This window comes from Nicotiana attenuata, unplaced genomic scaffold, assembly GCF_001879085.1.
Source record: "Nicotiana attenuata strain UT unplaced genomic scaffold, NIATTr2, whole genome shotgun sequence".
Taxonomy (NCBI): domain Eukaryota; kingdom Viridiplantae; phylum Streptophyta; class Magnoliopsida; order Solanales; family Solanaceae; genus Nicotiana; species Nicotiana attenuata.
In genome coordinates this window covers 707,818-725,418 of record NW_017670305.1, presented here as the reverse complement: position 1 = coordinate 725,418, position 17,601 = coordinate 707,818, and the positions used below count along the sequence as shown (strand labels likewise).

Here is a 17,601-nt window from a genome sequence, read left to right as displayed (position 1 = left end):
CTCACGCCTCACTCGGTCAGAAAATCTCTCAAGCCCCTCAGGAAACAGTAAACATGATGACTCAGCCCAAAAATATCATTTAAAATATTAAAAACGGAGTAAATACGGCTGAGTTGTGAAAACAGTAGAATACAACATGACTGAGTACAAATATAAAGTCAAAACAGTGAGGAATAATAGTGAAAAACCTCTTAGGGTCCAAAACAGTTGGCACGAGGCCCAAACACGGCATTATGCCCCAAACATAGTAATACTTTCTAAAATATAGTAATATCAAACAGTTTCCAATTAAATACGCAACTTAATAGTCGTACGGGATGGACCTAATCACAATCCCCAACGGTGAACGACCCCACGCTCGTCATCTAGCGTGTGCGTCACCTCAAAGTAGCATAACGATGTGAAATCCGGGGTTTCATACCCTCAGGACAACATTTACAATCATTACTTACCTCAAACCGGTCCAAACTCTAGCCCGCGATGTCCTTGCCTCTCGACTCGGCCTCCAAATGCGCCAAATCTAACCAAAACTAGTATGCATATAGGATTTGTCTTAAATTCTGCATGTTTATTACCACACTTAGACATCATGTTCTTAGGATCCAATTGGTTATAATCTGGCATCATGTCCAATAGATTAAAATCAGTACCTTTTCATAGAAATCATGCCTATAGGAATTTCAAGCAAATCCTGCCTGCTTCGTTTCACGTTCAACTAGATATCAAGTCTATAGGAATTAAAATTAGCAATAATAGATATCAATGTCTATAGAATCTGAAACCAGTCAAGTCTAAAATCAGTTCAACTCATACTGTTCTAAACTAATTTTTTAAAACAACTCTCTCTCTCTTCTTATTAATACGGTTTAGAAAGCATGTATATAGGATCTCAAATCGTTTNAGCCTAATATCCCTCCCCTTTAGGAATAGTAGTCCTAAGTTCCTCCGGGACTGATAGGAATGGGACGGGTAATAGCATGCAATAGTGGTCGAGACCAATCCGCACTTTAATACCTCGACGGGGTGAGAAGGGTAGATATAGATATGATGACCGGTGTGCTAATACCATGCGTAGCCCCTCTTTTGAGGAGTGATTACCGGGTATTGCATTGATGTGATCCATATTATAAATAAACCTAGGACCCCTTTACTTTTCATTTGCCACTTCTTTTCAAAATCTGCCTTTTAATAATCGCTCTTTCGAACTCTTATGTGTTTAAACTTAAATCCCCTACTATTTGAGCCTATACTTGTCTATTTGCTAAATTGCACAAATTCACAAAAAACTGTCTGGCCGGGAACCACACTAGTGGATCCTGAGGGGTGCCTAACACCTTCCCCTTAGGATAATTTCAAGCCCTTACCTTATCTCTGGTTATCAAACAAACTCAGAAGTTAACCTTATAGGTGTCATAATGCACCTTAAATCAATAGGTGGCGACTCTTCAAATGCAAACACCAGTTCCCAAAAGGAATGAGTTGTCCTATGCCCAAAATGTCATAAACCCGATTTTTCGATGCAAAGAGGGAAAAAGGGGGCGCGACACAACACAGGACCTCAGCCTCACTCGGTCAGAAATCTCTCAAGCCCCTCAGGAAACAGTTAAACATGATGCTCAGCCCAAAAATATCATTTAAAATATTAAAAACGGAGTAAATACGGCTGAGTTGTGAAAACAGTAGAATACAACATGACTGAGTACAAATATAAAGTCAAAATAGTGAGGAATAATAGTGAAAAACCCCTGAGGGTCCAAAACAGTTGGCACGAGGCCCAAACACGGCATTCAGCCCCAAACATAGTAATACTTTCCAAAATATAGTAATATCAAACAGTTTCCAATTAAATACGCAACTTAATAGTCGTACGGGATGGACAAAATCACAATACCCAACGGTGCACGACCCCACGCTCGTCATCTAGCATGTGCGTCACCTCAAAGGAGCATAACGATGTGAAATCCGGGGTTTCATACCCTCAGGACAACATTTACAATCATTACTTATCTTAAACCGGTCCAAACTCTAGTCCGCGATGCCCTTGCCTCTCGACTCGGCCTCCAAATGTGCCAAATCTAACCACAACCAGTATATTATCATCAATATACGCCAAAGGAACAAAGCCCAAGCAAAAATAATCAAATTAACTCAAAAATCCCGAATTTGGCCAAACCCGACCCTCGGGCCCACGTCTCGGATTTAGATAAAAATCACATCACTAAAATTCTTATCCTCCCATGAGTCCATACATACCAAGCACATCAAAATCGGACCTCAAATGGCCCCTCAAATCCCCAATTTACACTCTCCAATTTCAAGCCCTAAACCTCCAATTTTTAACCACTAATTTCCATAAATTCCATGTTTAAACAATTGAAAATCAACATAGAATCGAGTTTTAGGTTCAATAATCTTACCTCCAAGTGTTTCCCTTTGAATCCCTCTTCAATCTCTCCCAAAAAGCTACAAAACCGCTCAACAATGGTGAAATATGGCCAAAAATCGTGAAGACCTCTATTTAAACATTCTGCCCAGGGATTATTTCCTTAATCGCGATCGCGGCAATCGCGGGAAGACCATAGCGATCGCGAAAAACAAACTTTGCTGACCCAGAAATTACCCTACGCGAATGCGTCGCTCCCCAAGCGAACGCGATACACAACAGCCCTACTCCTACGCGATAGCGAACCAGGGACCGCGTCCGCGATGAACAAGCGCCCGGTCAAACTCTGGTCCACTAAACCTTACGCGAATGCGACTTAACCCACGCGTCCGCGATGCTTTACCTGAACAACCCTCGCGATCACAGCTCCAATTACGCGAACGCGAAGAATAACCTGGACTGGCTCTACAAATGCCCTACGCGATCGCGAGCCTCCTCACGCGATCACAAAGAAGAAACTTCTGCAACAGAACTGAAGGAAAAATCTGCAACTCTCAAAACAAGAATTTGATCCGTTTAACCACCCGAAACTCATCCGAGGCCCTCGGGACCTCAACCAAACATGCCAACATATCCCATAATATCATTCAAACTTGTTCCAACCTTCGAAACGCTCAAAACAACATCAAAATATCAAATCATCAACGGATTCAAGCCTAAGAATTCCAAAAACTTCTGCATTCTGAATTCGATCAAAAAGTCTCTCAATCCTCGTCCGAATGACCTGAAATTTTGCACACACATCCCAGATGACACAACGGACCTACTCCAATTTCGGGAATTTCATTCCGACCCCGATATCAAAATTTCCACTTCCAACCGGAGAACGCCAAAATTCCAATTTCGTCAATTCAAGCCTAAATCTACCACGGACTTCCAAAATACATTTCGAACGCGCTCCCAAGTCCAAAATCACCTATCGAAGCTAACCAAATCATAAAAATCCGAATCTGAGGTCGAATTCTAAAAAGTCAAGACTGAGTCAAACCTTTCAAATTTAAAGCTTCAAACTGAGAATTGTTCTTCTAAATCTATTCCATACCCTGGAAACCAAAGCCGACGATTTACATAAGGCATAATACATCACACGGGGCTAGTCATGCCCGAGAACTGGCGAGCGAAGTGCAAATGCTCAAAATGACCGATCGGATCGTTACACTATAAATAAAGGAAAGATTTAATATCTTCTATTACTACAACTTGTAGCGGGATAATATTTATGTGAAAAGTTACCCGCTTTATTCTCCAGTTTGTACTTCACAAATAAAAGAGTGCCACACTAAAGTGGATGTTTATTGATATAAAAACCCATATCATAATAAACTTGGAGTTTATTGATAATTGCACTCATCATGGTGTAAACCTGAAGTTTATCAATACTGATAATTTATTCAGTTGGCATAATTGGTTTAGCCATATCAATTTAAGTATGATGTGCAAAAATAATAGAGAATTCACATGGGTAAATATTAAATAACTAGAAAGTTCTTTACGAATTCTCTTATATTGCTTGTTCTCATTAATTAATTGACCAACTAAAATTGGGATTGAATCCCATGAATGCTGGAAATATCAAAGGTGAATATGGGCTCATTCACCTGCCATATATACCACATAAGATGCATCTATGAGATGGTTACATGTGCAATTATTATTAACCCGCAACATGGTGCTTTGCGAGGTAACTTGCTCAATAATTTAATTTCGAGCATAATTTCCAGATTTTCTATTCAAGAAGTTCATCTTGATAAGTTGGTTTACATCACAATTGATTTAGCAAAATAATTTATTGAGTGCCTCCACTTAATAGCTAAACTATTGAGAACATATCAGTTTAATATAGGTTATATACGAAAGTATATTACATTCTCCCCTCACAAGTGGTTCAGGGTCAGGAACCAAATAATTTCATCTTATTATTATTGATGTGCAGTGTATATTTTGATTAACACCATACCACACAAAGGTGCGTTTCCAAAATTGAGGAAGAAAGTTAGCTTTTCTAACATGAGGGGGAGACATGATAAACAATTGAGAAAAAGTTACGTGGAATGAATTATCATTTGTACATCTAGATCCTCGAATTAGATAATATGAACTTGAGGTTCATAAAAAAGATAATTCATTTGCAATATATTGTAAAGCATGCCTGACGCATTTGATGACCCAAAGAAAGTAACTATATTCTCATTGCAATGCTCCTATTAAGTCCTATAAGGACAAAGTATATGGTATGCTTAAAGCGTATAGATAAATCGGCTTCAAATAAATTTCTTGATAAAGAAGATGAGCAAATGATCTAATGATCATAAGAAAGGAGGCAAGTGATCTAGAAGGTCACATGACATAATACTTCATAAAATCTCAGGAGAGGTTTAGGTACCTGAAATGAATGAAGAGATCTCTATGTTATGTCTTTCTTAAAAATGTTGAAACCGATATAGAATGTTCGTCGACGACATCAATGATACCGCTAAGTATATATGAGGATCTTAAGTCTGGAGAAATAATTTCGAATAGAATTGGTTTCATATGAAAGACATATAGTTTTGAACATGTAGTTCAAACACTTGAAAGTATAAAGTCAATGGTGTGTGCAATCACTTTTATTTATCTTACATGTCTAGTATGACATGAAAACTTGATATGCATCTAAAGTCTATTTATATGGCTTATATGACTTAACTTATATGACAATCCCTGAAGGTTTAAATTGCTTGAAGCATATACAATTCTTGATCTTGAAGTACCACTTCCTCAGTGCAATTTGTGCACAAATGTATCTTGCTATAAGTATAAGCATGATAATATGATAGCAAGAGTTTTCACCTTTATGTGAAGATATTGAAATGACAATTCCAACAAGATCATATGAAGACAATACATCTATTAGGGATGATGATTTCAAGGTGAAACAAATTCGTTCAAGTTAATATGGCTGATTTGTTTGTCGAATCTCTACCAACGATCTTTTGAAGATGGTGCACAAGATTGGAATGCAAAGGCTTAAAGATGTGAATTGATGCTCTCATCAGGAGGAGTTAATACGCGTTGCACTCTTTTTTCCTTACATGGTTTTGTCCCAATGGGTTTTCCTTGCAAGGTTTTTAACGAGGCAACCAAACGGCGTATTGTTAGATATGTGTACTCTTTTTCCTTTTACTAGAAATTTTTTTCTCATTAGGTTTTATTTTAGTTAAGGTTTTAACGAGGCACATTATCTATTGAATAGACATCAAGGGAGAGTGTTATAAATAGAATTGTATTTAAGGTGAATGTCTATATTTAGAGAGATTTTAGGGCTTGTTACTTGGTGGCTAAGTCACTTTTCCCCTATAAATAGAAGGGTTCTATTTCATTGTAATTGATCCCAAATCAATAAAAATTCCCTCTCCCTACTTTTCTCTTCAATATTTTTCTTCTTTTTTTATTTTTCATAACATTAAGAAAACTTTCAGCCGATTATTACTGCCATGAAAGAGGAAAGAGAAGAAAACAAAATGTGAAAACACGATATTAATTTAAATTTTATTGATGTTAATTAGAATAAGGGGAAAAGATTAGAAAGCATGTTATTATTTATTAATATATTATATATTTCTGTTTCGTACATGTATAGTTAAACATTTTAAATCATGATTTTATTTATCTGTGCATATTAATAAAATAAAAGATTGAAAATTCAAGCAAAGAAAAATAAAAGGAGAATTATCATAAACGCAAGCTCTAGAAATATAATAGACATGCATAAGATATTTAAGAAATTAACTTTATTAGTAATATCTATTATGGTGAATATTCATTAATTGCATCACATTCATTATACTGTATTTATATCTAATATAGTATTTAGTATAATGAATATTTACATTTCTATCCAAAAATATTGTAGCAATAATATTTAATAGAAGGGCAATAATTCCATTCAGCTTTATAAGATATTTTGGTATTTCAATTTTCAACTAAGATGTTCATACTTATAATATAGTATGATATGATATGATATTAATCTTATTAAAACGTTTATAAGAAAGACAAACAATATCTTAGAGAAATACTCCATAATTAAGATTATTAAATATCTTAAAGAACACAAAAACCTTTTTTTTTGATTTCTCACCCGGTATCCGGTACCCACATTGGGGCTCCACTAATCCGGATTACTTACCACTCCACCACAACCTTTGTTTGAAAAAATTTAAAAGACCAATAATATAGACGAAAGAGTATTAACCATTTGCTGCGACTACTGTTTAAAGCAGCAGATACCCAGGCAAGTTGGTTAGCTCATGAGAAAAATGCTTGACAGCTCAACCCTAACCAACAAAAAGTGAGACTCCATTCAACTCAATTTATATTAAATCCAGAATGTTTGAAATAATTCCACTAATAATTCTATTCTATGTTAATTGTCATAACTTTGGAAAATTCAGATTCATAACTATTTATATTTGAACTTTAAAGTCAACTATTGATCAGCATCCCATTCCAACTTCCATCAGTATGATATAGTAAAAATAGCACGGGCTAGCCAATTTTCGGACTGGTCACTCAAAAATAGCCAGCGTTTGCAAAGTCATTGAAAAATAGCCATTGTTTTGCTGCAATACGGAAAGTTCCAACATAATATACTGGAGATCGGTGCACCTGCTGTGTATGAACTTCCAGCATATTATGCTGGAACTCCAACACGCGGAAAGTTCCAGTATAATATACTTTAGATTAGAGCACCGATGCTCCAATCTCCAGTATTTTATGCTGGACCGGTATATTATACTGGAACTCCAGTATATCCAATATATTATACTGGAATTCCAGTATATTATACTGGAGTATTTTACCGGATTTTAAGCAGTCTTTTCGTTCAGATTTATCTTTACAGGAAAAGTGGCTAAATTTCGATTACTTTTGAAACTGTGGCTATTTTTAAATAACCACTCGAAAATCTAGCTATTTTTGAATTTCTCCCTATGATATATAAGCCGAATTATCGTTTCAAACGCTATTTTATTTCAGCAAAAATCACCAAAATGAATAAAGCTCAATATAGAGAAGGTATCAGCTTTTATTCTCGGATAATGTATACATCTCCTAGCCAAAAGCAAAGCTTACATGTCAGATCAACAAGAATGGTTTACAACAAAAGTGCATTCAAAAATGAACTTGTTTCAGCCACATTTGTCCTAGTAATTGTACACCTTACACAATAAGTTCGCGAAAATTTGACCTTAACAGGCATAAATGCGTGCAATTTGGAGTGCCAGACCTTACTCCGTAGTCTCGTTGAAATATGATTTCAACCCAGGAGTTGCTTCATTAATCGTGAACAAGAGGACCATAGACAGGGTACCACATATTACTTCTCACGTATTCAATGGACTCCTCCTGCATCGAAAGAATGAAGGTCTTGAGAAAAGGTGGCAAAAATATTGTTATTTATCATCTATACCATTATAAGTGTTTCATTTCGTTTAGGAAATCCTAGTAACATTTTTGTACCTTTGACATATGCTGCAACTCTCTTGCCCCAACATCGCCGTGACCTTCTGCCAGGTCTTCAGCTACAGCAGCCCGTAAAACAGCAGCTCCAACCTCTGCTGTAATATCCCGAATACTGCACATAAAAGAAATATTAGTACCCTTCGACAGCAATTTCACATTTGCTATCTCCAAAAATGCTTTCTCTAACTGCAAAATGATTCCATCCAAAATACAAGTTTCCTGGAACTTCATCCAAAAATCTCATGACTAGTAGTCCCCTCACAAATTTTAGTCTCCTCAAAATCATGACACGTGGGCAAAAAGAAGAAATTGTTTCACCAACCTTAGCACCATAATCTATAAGATTAACTAGCTCGTATTCATCACCTCAAAGTTTAGATCTCTATATGCGTGTTCACAATCACAAAAAAAGAAAAAGAAGCAAAAATATAAAAGAGCAAGTAAGTAGGGGAAGCTGATTGATCGAGTGTTGTTCATGTGAACTAAAAAGACTCAGGTGCAGTAGCATTCACCCAGAGTGGTTATAGGCACTTTACTGCTACCACTTTCGCATGATAGTTGCAAAAGTAAGAGTGTGCATTCCTTGTGTCAGCATGTAACAGGAGAAATCAAAATCAGAAGAGATAAACCTAGACATTTGTGCTAAGCTGCAACTTGAACTTGAAGCATCATTATCATCAGCATTTTGCATTGTCAATTTTGACACCCTCAAATATGCTTATTACATAAATGACATAGTAACAAGGAGACAGGAAAAGCATGTGATCCAGAAATCCTATATTTTAGGCCAAAACCAGTCGCTAACACATTCAACTAACACGATAAAAGTATGTTATCAATTTAGAAGTTGCACCAATCAATGAATCAATCAGTCATATATATATAGTTATTGCAGGGACGGGGTGGAGCTGATTTAGTGCTTAAGATTTCAGGTCTTCAAAATAAAAGCTCCATGAGCAAAGAATGCTTTTCCCAGGACCAAAGAGCTTACTCGTTAATGGATGGATACAAGATTCCTCTTTTGATTTCTTCATCCGACATGTAAGAAGCGAGGCTGCAAGTGTGAAAGAAATATACAAATCAAAAATGCGGAGATAAGAGAAGGTTTCACTGCACCACATATTTCACTAAATACAAATTAAAAGCTCACACCACTGATGGTCAAATCAAGTACAAGGAGACAGGATTGACAGATTACATACCACTCAGCAGCTGCTTCTAACATTGTATCACTTATGTTTCGAGCGCCAGAAAGAAGAGCTCCCAGACCAATGCTGAATTGCCAACAATAGTGTTAGATGAGTGTAACGCTCAAATTAATGTAGGTTTACAATCAGCACCTACCCAGGGAAGAGATACATGTTATTCGCTTGATTTACATGGCCTATCGTACCATTCCCTGAGAACATATTAGAATAGGATTTATGAGGTAATACAACACTCGTAAGTGCAGAAGAGAACTAGACTGGAGAGGTAGAGATAACTTAATAAACAGAGTAGCTCAGTGACTGCAATGACTATACATTAAGGATACAAAGAAAACGGGCATTTAAGAAACAAGAAACTACCTAGATCGACATTTTCAAAGGGACTCCCACTAGCAAAAACAATATTTTCCCCAGCAAGCTTGAAAGCATCAACAGGACAGCATTCAGCTGTTGAACAGAATATACAAAGTAAAATGTAAGATCAAGACAAACAACTGGTAGAGGAAGCAAAAGATGGATGACAAGACAAACCATTGTTTGTGGGATTTGACATGGCAAAAATTGCAGGTCTAACAGAATCTGACTCTCGCATGGCCCTCAGCACCTGAAAATTACGTGAACATTAGACAAACACAAGCTGATATCAAAGGAACAGAATTACAGCAATACAATTTCAAGTGATTAAACTGATCAAGGAAAAACGTTCAAATGATTTAATCTAAAGAACGAATACACTATAACGAGAAAATTCCAGAAAATAAAACATCACCTAAACATTCACAGAGTCTATTTCTTTCTTATGCTTTATTGAAGAAAATCCTGAAGTACAAGGTTGTTGATAAGGATAAAGAAGGAACAAATATAAATGTCCGAGAGGAATCTGCCATATTAAGGGAATGGAATAGGAAGAATATCGGTAGATGAGATCAGATATGATTGTCAATGACATAACTTCACAAGTTTGTAGTGAATCAAATGAGTTGACCAGAAAATAAGATCAAATTATGTTATAACCCCATGATATCGTTTAAGGCCCAGCAAAGGAGTTGTGTGGATATATGATGAAAAAAATTTCAAATAAAACATTATTCTACACTTGTTAAAGACCGAGTAAAATGCTTAAATGTGACAAATAAGTAACTTCGACCCAGAGCAGCTAAGAGAATAAAGATCCAATCATTTCCATAAAGTATCACGAGAAGCTGAGATGTCAAAGAATTAAATATGGCTGCTCCACTGACACAGTTCTGAGCTCCAAGCGTGGCAAATAAATGATAAAGAAGGAAAAAGAAACAAAGTGCATGACCCACCTCCTCATGAAATATACCTCCAACTCCTGACAAACCAAGAAGCACATGAGGCTTCACCTTTTTGACCTGAAAAGCATTTAGTCCTGGCATTAGTGTCTCAGAAAGCATAAAAGCACTCAGACGAAGACAGCAATTATTAGTCCCTATGGCCTAATTATCAACATGGTCAACAAATTTTAACAAAGCACGGACATCCTTCTACCTAGAGCAACTTAGTTTTGTACGTACATACAGCAAATGCCCAGAGATTCTAGTAACATTACCACTTCAAGGAGACCTGCTCCCTCCTGTAGTCCTAATCCCTCAATCTCATGATGGGCTTTAGCAAATGGTAATGCTGCTGGATCAATATCTTTCCTATGTTTTGTGATAAGACCCTGCATCAACATTGGCCAATGATCGTTACTCATCACATAGGGAGGAAGCAAATCTTTAACAACTGATGTCATGGACATAAAACATATGGTACTTGTCATGCATGGAGCCCAGAGCCTGTTGGCAACTGAAACCTTGTTTTCATCTATAATACGTACTTTTTTAAATATAGAATGCTTTAGTTCTTCCCTCCAATTTATAATGCTTATGTATGGTTTGATATTTTTGATAAATGACACATGCAAAAACGGGGAGCATATTTACATGTTCTGGATCAACATGGACGATAAACAATCCCTATCATCTATACAAAGAAAGAAACTCACATTTTTATCCAGAAGAAAAAAGTGGGGATCTGCTGATGGTCCAGCCATTCTTGAAACTGCTTGTAATGCCATCTTAAGAACACCAAGCCCCGCACTGAAATCCAGAAACCAAAAAAGAAGAGAATGCAAAATTAAGCCACCTCAAACAAGCATCTAAATAGGACAAAATAAGGATAGCTTGTTAAAATTAATTTTGCCACTACCTTCCTGCTCCGACTACCACTATCTTTTGGTTGGCAAAATCAGTCAATGGCCGGCCCTGTGCCCTAACAGTTCCTAATAGCCCAGCAAGAGCAACACCAGCTGTTCCCTATTAAACAAGAAGAGCAGAAGATAATTTCTTCTGCAAGTGGTGGCGGCAAAAAGGAGAATAAGAGTGGCAACAAATAACCTCCAGCAGAAAGCTGAGACCAAAACACACTACCTGTATGTCATCATTGAACATGCAAAACTTTTTCCGATAGCGATCCAGTGTCTCAAAAGCCCACTTTGCTTGAAAATCCTCAAACTAATAGCAATATTCAGATATATCAGTACAATAGAAAAGAAGGGGAAAAAAGGAAATCTTCCTTGAAAGATAAAATGGACCTGCACAACAGCCTTTGGCCAACGAGCATGAACAGCTTCCACAAATTCATCAACTATTGACAAATATTCTTCTCCTTCCAACCTAGGTTGTCGAAGCCCAAGATCTGTAAAACAAAACTCATGTAAGAAGCAGTATACTGCAAGGACCAGAAAATCCTCCAGCACAGAAGAAGCCAAAACCAAATGAGGTGTGAGCATATTAGGGTACTAATTCTTATTTTTGGGAGTACTACACATTAAACAATCTTACTCACAAAGAGGGTCTTCCAGAAGCTTCTGATTGTTGGTACCAACGTCAAGCATAACTGGGAGCACCTGTCAGGCATAGCCATAGTAAGTCTGGCAGACAACATAGTCGCAAACAATGAACGCACACCATAACACAGAACCGTTAAGTAGCAGAAAGTATAACAATCACCAGTTCTGTTATTCAAGAAGAAAAATTATGTGTTCATCAATTTTGACTAAATTGTACAAGATACTGACAATTATAAATGACATAGCAAGACTTGACAATAACAGCTTTAGCAGTCATTTCTTAAAACTAGATCAAAGCCTCAATTTAACTCAGGAATCATTTCTTTACTTGACTTTATTTAGTCTTTGGGGATAGGCTAGTTAATCAGATTGATATCCTTGCAAAATCCGTTCCAGATGTTTGTGTTCCATAGCACTTTGGAATTACAAAGCGGCATATGCAAAAAATATAAAAATAGATGCAACACTTAAACTTGCGTCGTAGTTCATGAATGTGAAACTGGAGAATAAATAGTAGTAACTTTTATACATACTCTTTGTGGGTTGATTCCAGCAGCTGCTACGTACATGTCAAGTTTGCCAATTGGTATACCTATCCCCTGAACTCCAAGATCGCCAAGGCCAAGAATTCGGCTTCCATCTGTCAGCACAATCATGTCTACCTGCAAACAGAAGAGAATCCGTTGGGTGATTCTATTTGATCAATGCCGTAAGTTTTTGTTCTTAAAAGACAATTCGTATTAAACGTGTCAAAGTCTGGAAATTTTCTCAGCTCAACTTCATTTAAGTTTTGCATAATTCTGAAATGTCATCTAAGTACTATTTAACTTTCTATAGCCAAGTCTTCCAGACAAATATCTGAAAGAAAAAGGAAAGGAACAATATAACACAGGTCCGAAATAGTCACTGTACAAAAAAAAATTAAACCAATCACCACTAATTGAAATGACAGATAGAAAGCTGAAACAGCAGAAAGTTGTGAAATCACGTAATACCTGAGTAGAAGGCCAGTTAAAGATCATTGACATCATCTCTCCCTTATCTTTGGCACTGAAATACATGCCACGTGGACGTCTAAACAAGCCAGAGTAGTTTTGGCAAACCAATCCTACTGTTGGAGTGTATATTATGGGAGCAAAATCTTTGATATTGTCAATTAGAACCTGAGAAGAAAGGTTAGGGATTTAACTTCAGTCAGGAATAGTTCACTTGCTACTATTGCAAGCGCAATTTGCAACCATCAGACTTACTCGGTAGTACAATGTCTCATTCCTGTCATGCAGCCTGTTTAAGATCCTCCATTTTGCTAATGAGACAACACTGTCTGGTTGACCTTCAGTATTTTTCTCAAGCGAATGAAATGATTCCACTAGCAGTACAACAAAAGAAATAATACGGCATTAGACAACACAACTTCAAGACAGATATCTTACATCAAAACTTACTAACAGAAAGATATGACGATACACTGATGGATATGCAATAACATCACTAGCAACATGAGCGAAAATGGATGCAATGTTCCTCAATCTGATAGATAAGACAGTTGAATAGGAAAACAGATAAAGATCTTTCAAGAAGATTGACCAGAATGCACTCAAAATGGAAGATTGGAACAAAAAGGTACCAATATTTATATTTTCAGCAAGATTAGATGTAAATGCTCCAGACTTTCTTCCTCTCTTTTTCAGCGAGGAACAAGTTTTTTAATACATGTTGGTGCCGACATGCAACATGCCTAGTAAGAAAAGAAAGCCAATATATAAAAGATCTCAAATTCTTTTTTTATAACAAGAAATGCGTTATTTCCAGCTTCGGAACTCGGTGGATAATGGGTTCACCCCTCTATCCTTTTTCACCTAAATACCGAACTTGGTTCACAACAGGATTCAAACTTGTGATATGGGCCGACTACACATCCCGTGTTGTATTACCTTTGACATTGAACCAAATCCTTAGGGGCCAAAAGATGTCAAAGTAGATGGTGCTATCAAACCTCAGTAGTAGTTCCGCCACCATTTCTTGGAATATTTGGAGTTAGCGAGCATAATGTTGACACATTATAAATCACACTGGTATTTAAGGAAACAATATGTCGAACCAACATTGACAACTCTTCCAGCACCTCATTGCATCAGGTATTTCCTTCTGTTTATTACTATATAGTCCTAATGATAATTAAAAGAAATGTGCATCCATGTTCAAGATTCTTCACTAAAGGGTATCTCTTGAGAAAACCAGTAACAACCAGAATCTTGGCTTAGAACATTTCTAAGGGGATGAACTGTCTTACAACAATCTTGACAAATGTATGAACCCCACACCCTGCCAATGAAAAAGGAAAAAAGATTGATAGTAAAAGAAACCCACTAGGAAGTATTATTACCAAACTAAGTTGATGGTGTCAAATTTTCATGGCAGTTTTCACTTTTCATTCTCTATGTTGGCTTTCAACATACTTCGAAAGCTAATAAATTGTCAGGTTCACAAGGTTGGACTAATGTAGAGCTTAAATTTCAGATGTTTGTCATCGACAGAAACCTCAAAACATGATAGGTTTCTTTTTTTTATTAAGCAATTAACCAACTTTAACTGGTAGTTGCCAACGGTCAGATAGCGGCTCCGGACAACTTGAGGTCATAGGTGTAAACTGTAAAGATATCTAAAAGGCTTGAGAGTTGCTTACACAGTCATGGAATAACTTGTTCTGGGCATTAGAAACATGATGGAACTACTGTACAGCTTACATGAAATGGTTGCTCAAGTGATAATTCCATAAAAAAAGTTAGTGAGGTCGATAGTCAATGCCATTACCAAGTTTAATTTTTAGCAATCAAAAGCTATTAAATAGGATGTATTTAAATTTTGTAATCTGGAAACAATTTCTGATAACTTTTTCCACATCTGTTGGCAGCAGATAGCTCCACTGCAAAAAGTAATTTGAAATGCAGGCAGGAAAATAAAACCAGGTTCTATATCTAAGTTACCACAAGTAAGCCAGCAACAACAGAGAGAAAGAGAGAGAGAGAGAGAGAGGAAGTTTCTTCTAAATAAATTGAGCATAGACCCCTCTTTTTCTATGAAGGGCTGAATATTAACCTGTATGCAAGCATCAAGGGCTAAGTATAAAACAGCGAACTTACTGAAGCGCTCATATTGCTGTTCAAATGATATCACGCGTGGTGGGAGGAGACCGCGCAGCCCCAATCGATCTCTTTCCGTCATAGGGAATCCTGTGTCCTGTTTTATAAAGAACCATATTAGCTTTTACTGCTTCATTTTTGCAGACAATAACACCAATCACATCAATTTCATCCTACTATTAAATTTTTGAAAGCATAATTAAGTAAATAATAAGTGTGCACTCTTTAAAGCTTTTAGATGAGATGATTCACATAATTTAATATGGTATCAAAGTAGGCAGAGGTCCTGGGTTCAAGTTTCACCAACACACATTGCCAAACATACTTGGCCATTGAAATAGAATCAAGCCCGCACGTGAAGGGGCGTGTTGAAAGGGATAATTAAGTAAATAAAAGTGTGCCTTATATAACAAATTGAGCTTTTAGATGGATGGTTCACACAATTTAAAGAATCACTCACAGCGTAATAAGAATATTGTAATTGATACTGCACCAAAGTCGGGTTGCTTAAGCACTCCCATTCCAAAGGCTATTAAAAACATGTTTATAAGGTTGTATCAATCCTGGTCACTTGAGAAAATTTTTGAGGTTGTAGAAATCAAAGTCTCTCGAGAAACATAAAGCTTAAAGATCTGAACTTTTGAAGATACTAATTTTTTCTTATAAAGACTGATGTTCAGAAGAATATCGAACCACATGCCTTCTTGGACAGCCTAAACACCATGACATTGTGGATATCTCTAAATAATGTTTTACTTATAATGAAAACTTTTGTAAAAAGAACACAGAATATTAAAATTCCCAAGGAGGCCACAAGCTCTTTATGCATTATCTGTTATATTCCACTTCTACATTTGGCTTACGAAGTTTTCAGCATAGTTCCTTTCAGTTTCTGGAATCAAATACCCACATTTTTTTTTTTGCCATAGCACATAATTGAGCCATGCCTATGAGTAACTTGCAGGACAATTTTATCGTATCACTACCACCCTTTTACATATCATACAAGCACAAGTTAACTCGTAAGTACCAGCACAAGTACACCTCAATCTATATCCACTTCCCCAATAAAATTCCTACATCTCGAGGGGCTAAATCAATAATGAATAAAGCAGACATCAAAACTTAGGTGTAAAAATCTAATCTGTGGACTCTATATTGCTCCGACTCCCCGAAAATGTCGCCAGATACGTGTCGGATCCCCGGAAAGAAGTGTATTTTTGGAGGATCCGACACGGGTGCGGCAGTATTTTGGAGAGTCCGCGAAACATAGTTTGGACTCATTACTTCAAAAGCAGCCCATATCACATAACACCTTTTAATTAAATACATCAAGACAAACCAACAAAGTCACCAGCTTTTGGAAATATTCAATATTGCATTGAACCTCCACCCTAAGATTAATTGGGTTGCCTCCAGATTAAGCAAAAACCTTATTTTTGACTGCAAGAATTTCAATTAATAGTAACAATATAACTTACAAAATAAAATTTCCAAAATAATTTCCAAATGAACCATTCAGATCATGCTCAAAATATCAGGAAAATGTTAGTCTTTTAATTCTAATTAAGCTACAAATTAATATTTTTTTTAAAAATCGAACCTTGTTGAACCAAGGATCATGAAGAATATCAGCACCACGCTTGTGGACGATGCTTGGAGCTGGAATAGCCGTAGAGAACCGCCGTGTACGGCGGAGAGTCGACGCCGCAGATCGAGCCGCTCTCCACATTGTACGATCCTTAGAGAAAAATCCTGATAGGAAAAAAAAAAAAAAAACACAAGACACAAGAACAAGAGTAGCAGTGAATCAATGAATTCAACTACTGATGTAGTTGTTTCTGTTTAATGGGTCTCTGTCAACAACAACATGAACAGAACTACAAGTCCATGAAAATGGTGAAGAGTCAGGAACTCATATTTATACTGTCCTTTTAAGGCTACTTACAGGTGAGGTTCCCCTCTGACTATATATATTCCTTTTACTTTTCTTCTTTTTTATTTTACTCTTTCTTTTTCACTCCCTTTTAATCGTTATAAACATTTCTTTGGATGGTCCTCTGAGTTGTAGCCTTGTAGGCAGAATTTTGAAATTTTAATTTCATTTAACAATCTAAATTTTAATGTATTTAATTAGACTAACCTTATAATTTCTGTCATAATTACTACTCCCTCCGTTCATTTTTTCTTCATTTACTTATCCGTTTTAGCTAATAAAGAGAAAGATAATTTTTTTTTATTTTATCCTTATTATTAACTACTCATTTCACAAATTATTTCCAAAGATTTTTGAAATGTTATCATTATTATAGATAAAATTATAAAATACATACTATTTTTTTCGAAGGGAGTATAAAATCAAAAGTGAACGGAGGTAGTAACTTAATAGATAAGTTAAAATAATGTGTTAAACATGGTCCCCTTAAATATAACTATGTAAATAAAATA

The 17,601-nt window shown here is 36.3% G+C and overlaps 1 protein-coding gene across 1 annotated transcript; it reads right to left on the bottom strand.

The window, feature by feature from the left end:
• Positions 1-7,488: 7,488 nt before the first annotated feature.
• On the bottom strand, positions 7,489-17,104 carry LOC109237538 (NAD-dependent malic enzyme 59 kDa isoform, mitochondrial). The gene is made up of 19 exons (XM_019403856.1): positions 16,757-17,104; positions 15,154-15,250; positions 13,261-13,379; positions 13,006-13,173; positions 12,544-12,672; positions 12,007-12,067; positions 11,753-11,856; positions 11,589-11,672; positions 11,368-11,474; positions 11,165-11,258; positions 10,727-10,840; positions 10,464-10,529; positions 9,685-9,757; positions 9,514-9,600; positions 9,290-9,344; positions 9,148-9,219; positions 8,937-8,999; positions 7,943-8,057; positions 7,489-7,828 (listed from the first exon to the last, which is right to left on the bottom strand). The coding sequence occupies exons 1-19, from the start codon at positions 16,883-16,885 to the stop codon at positions 7,760-7,762; spliced, it is 1,806 nt and encodes a 601-aa protein (XP_019259401.1). The 5' UTR covers positions 16,886-17,104; the 3' UTR covers positions 7,489-7,759.
• Between the last annotated feature and the right edge of the window lie 497 nt (positions 17,105-17,601).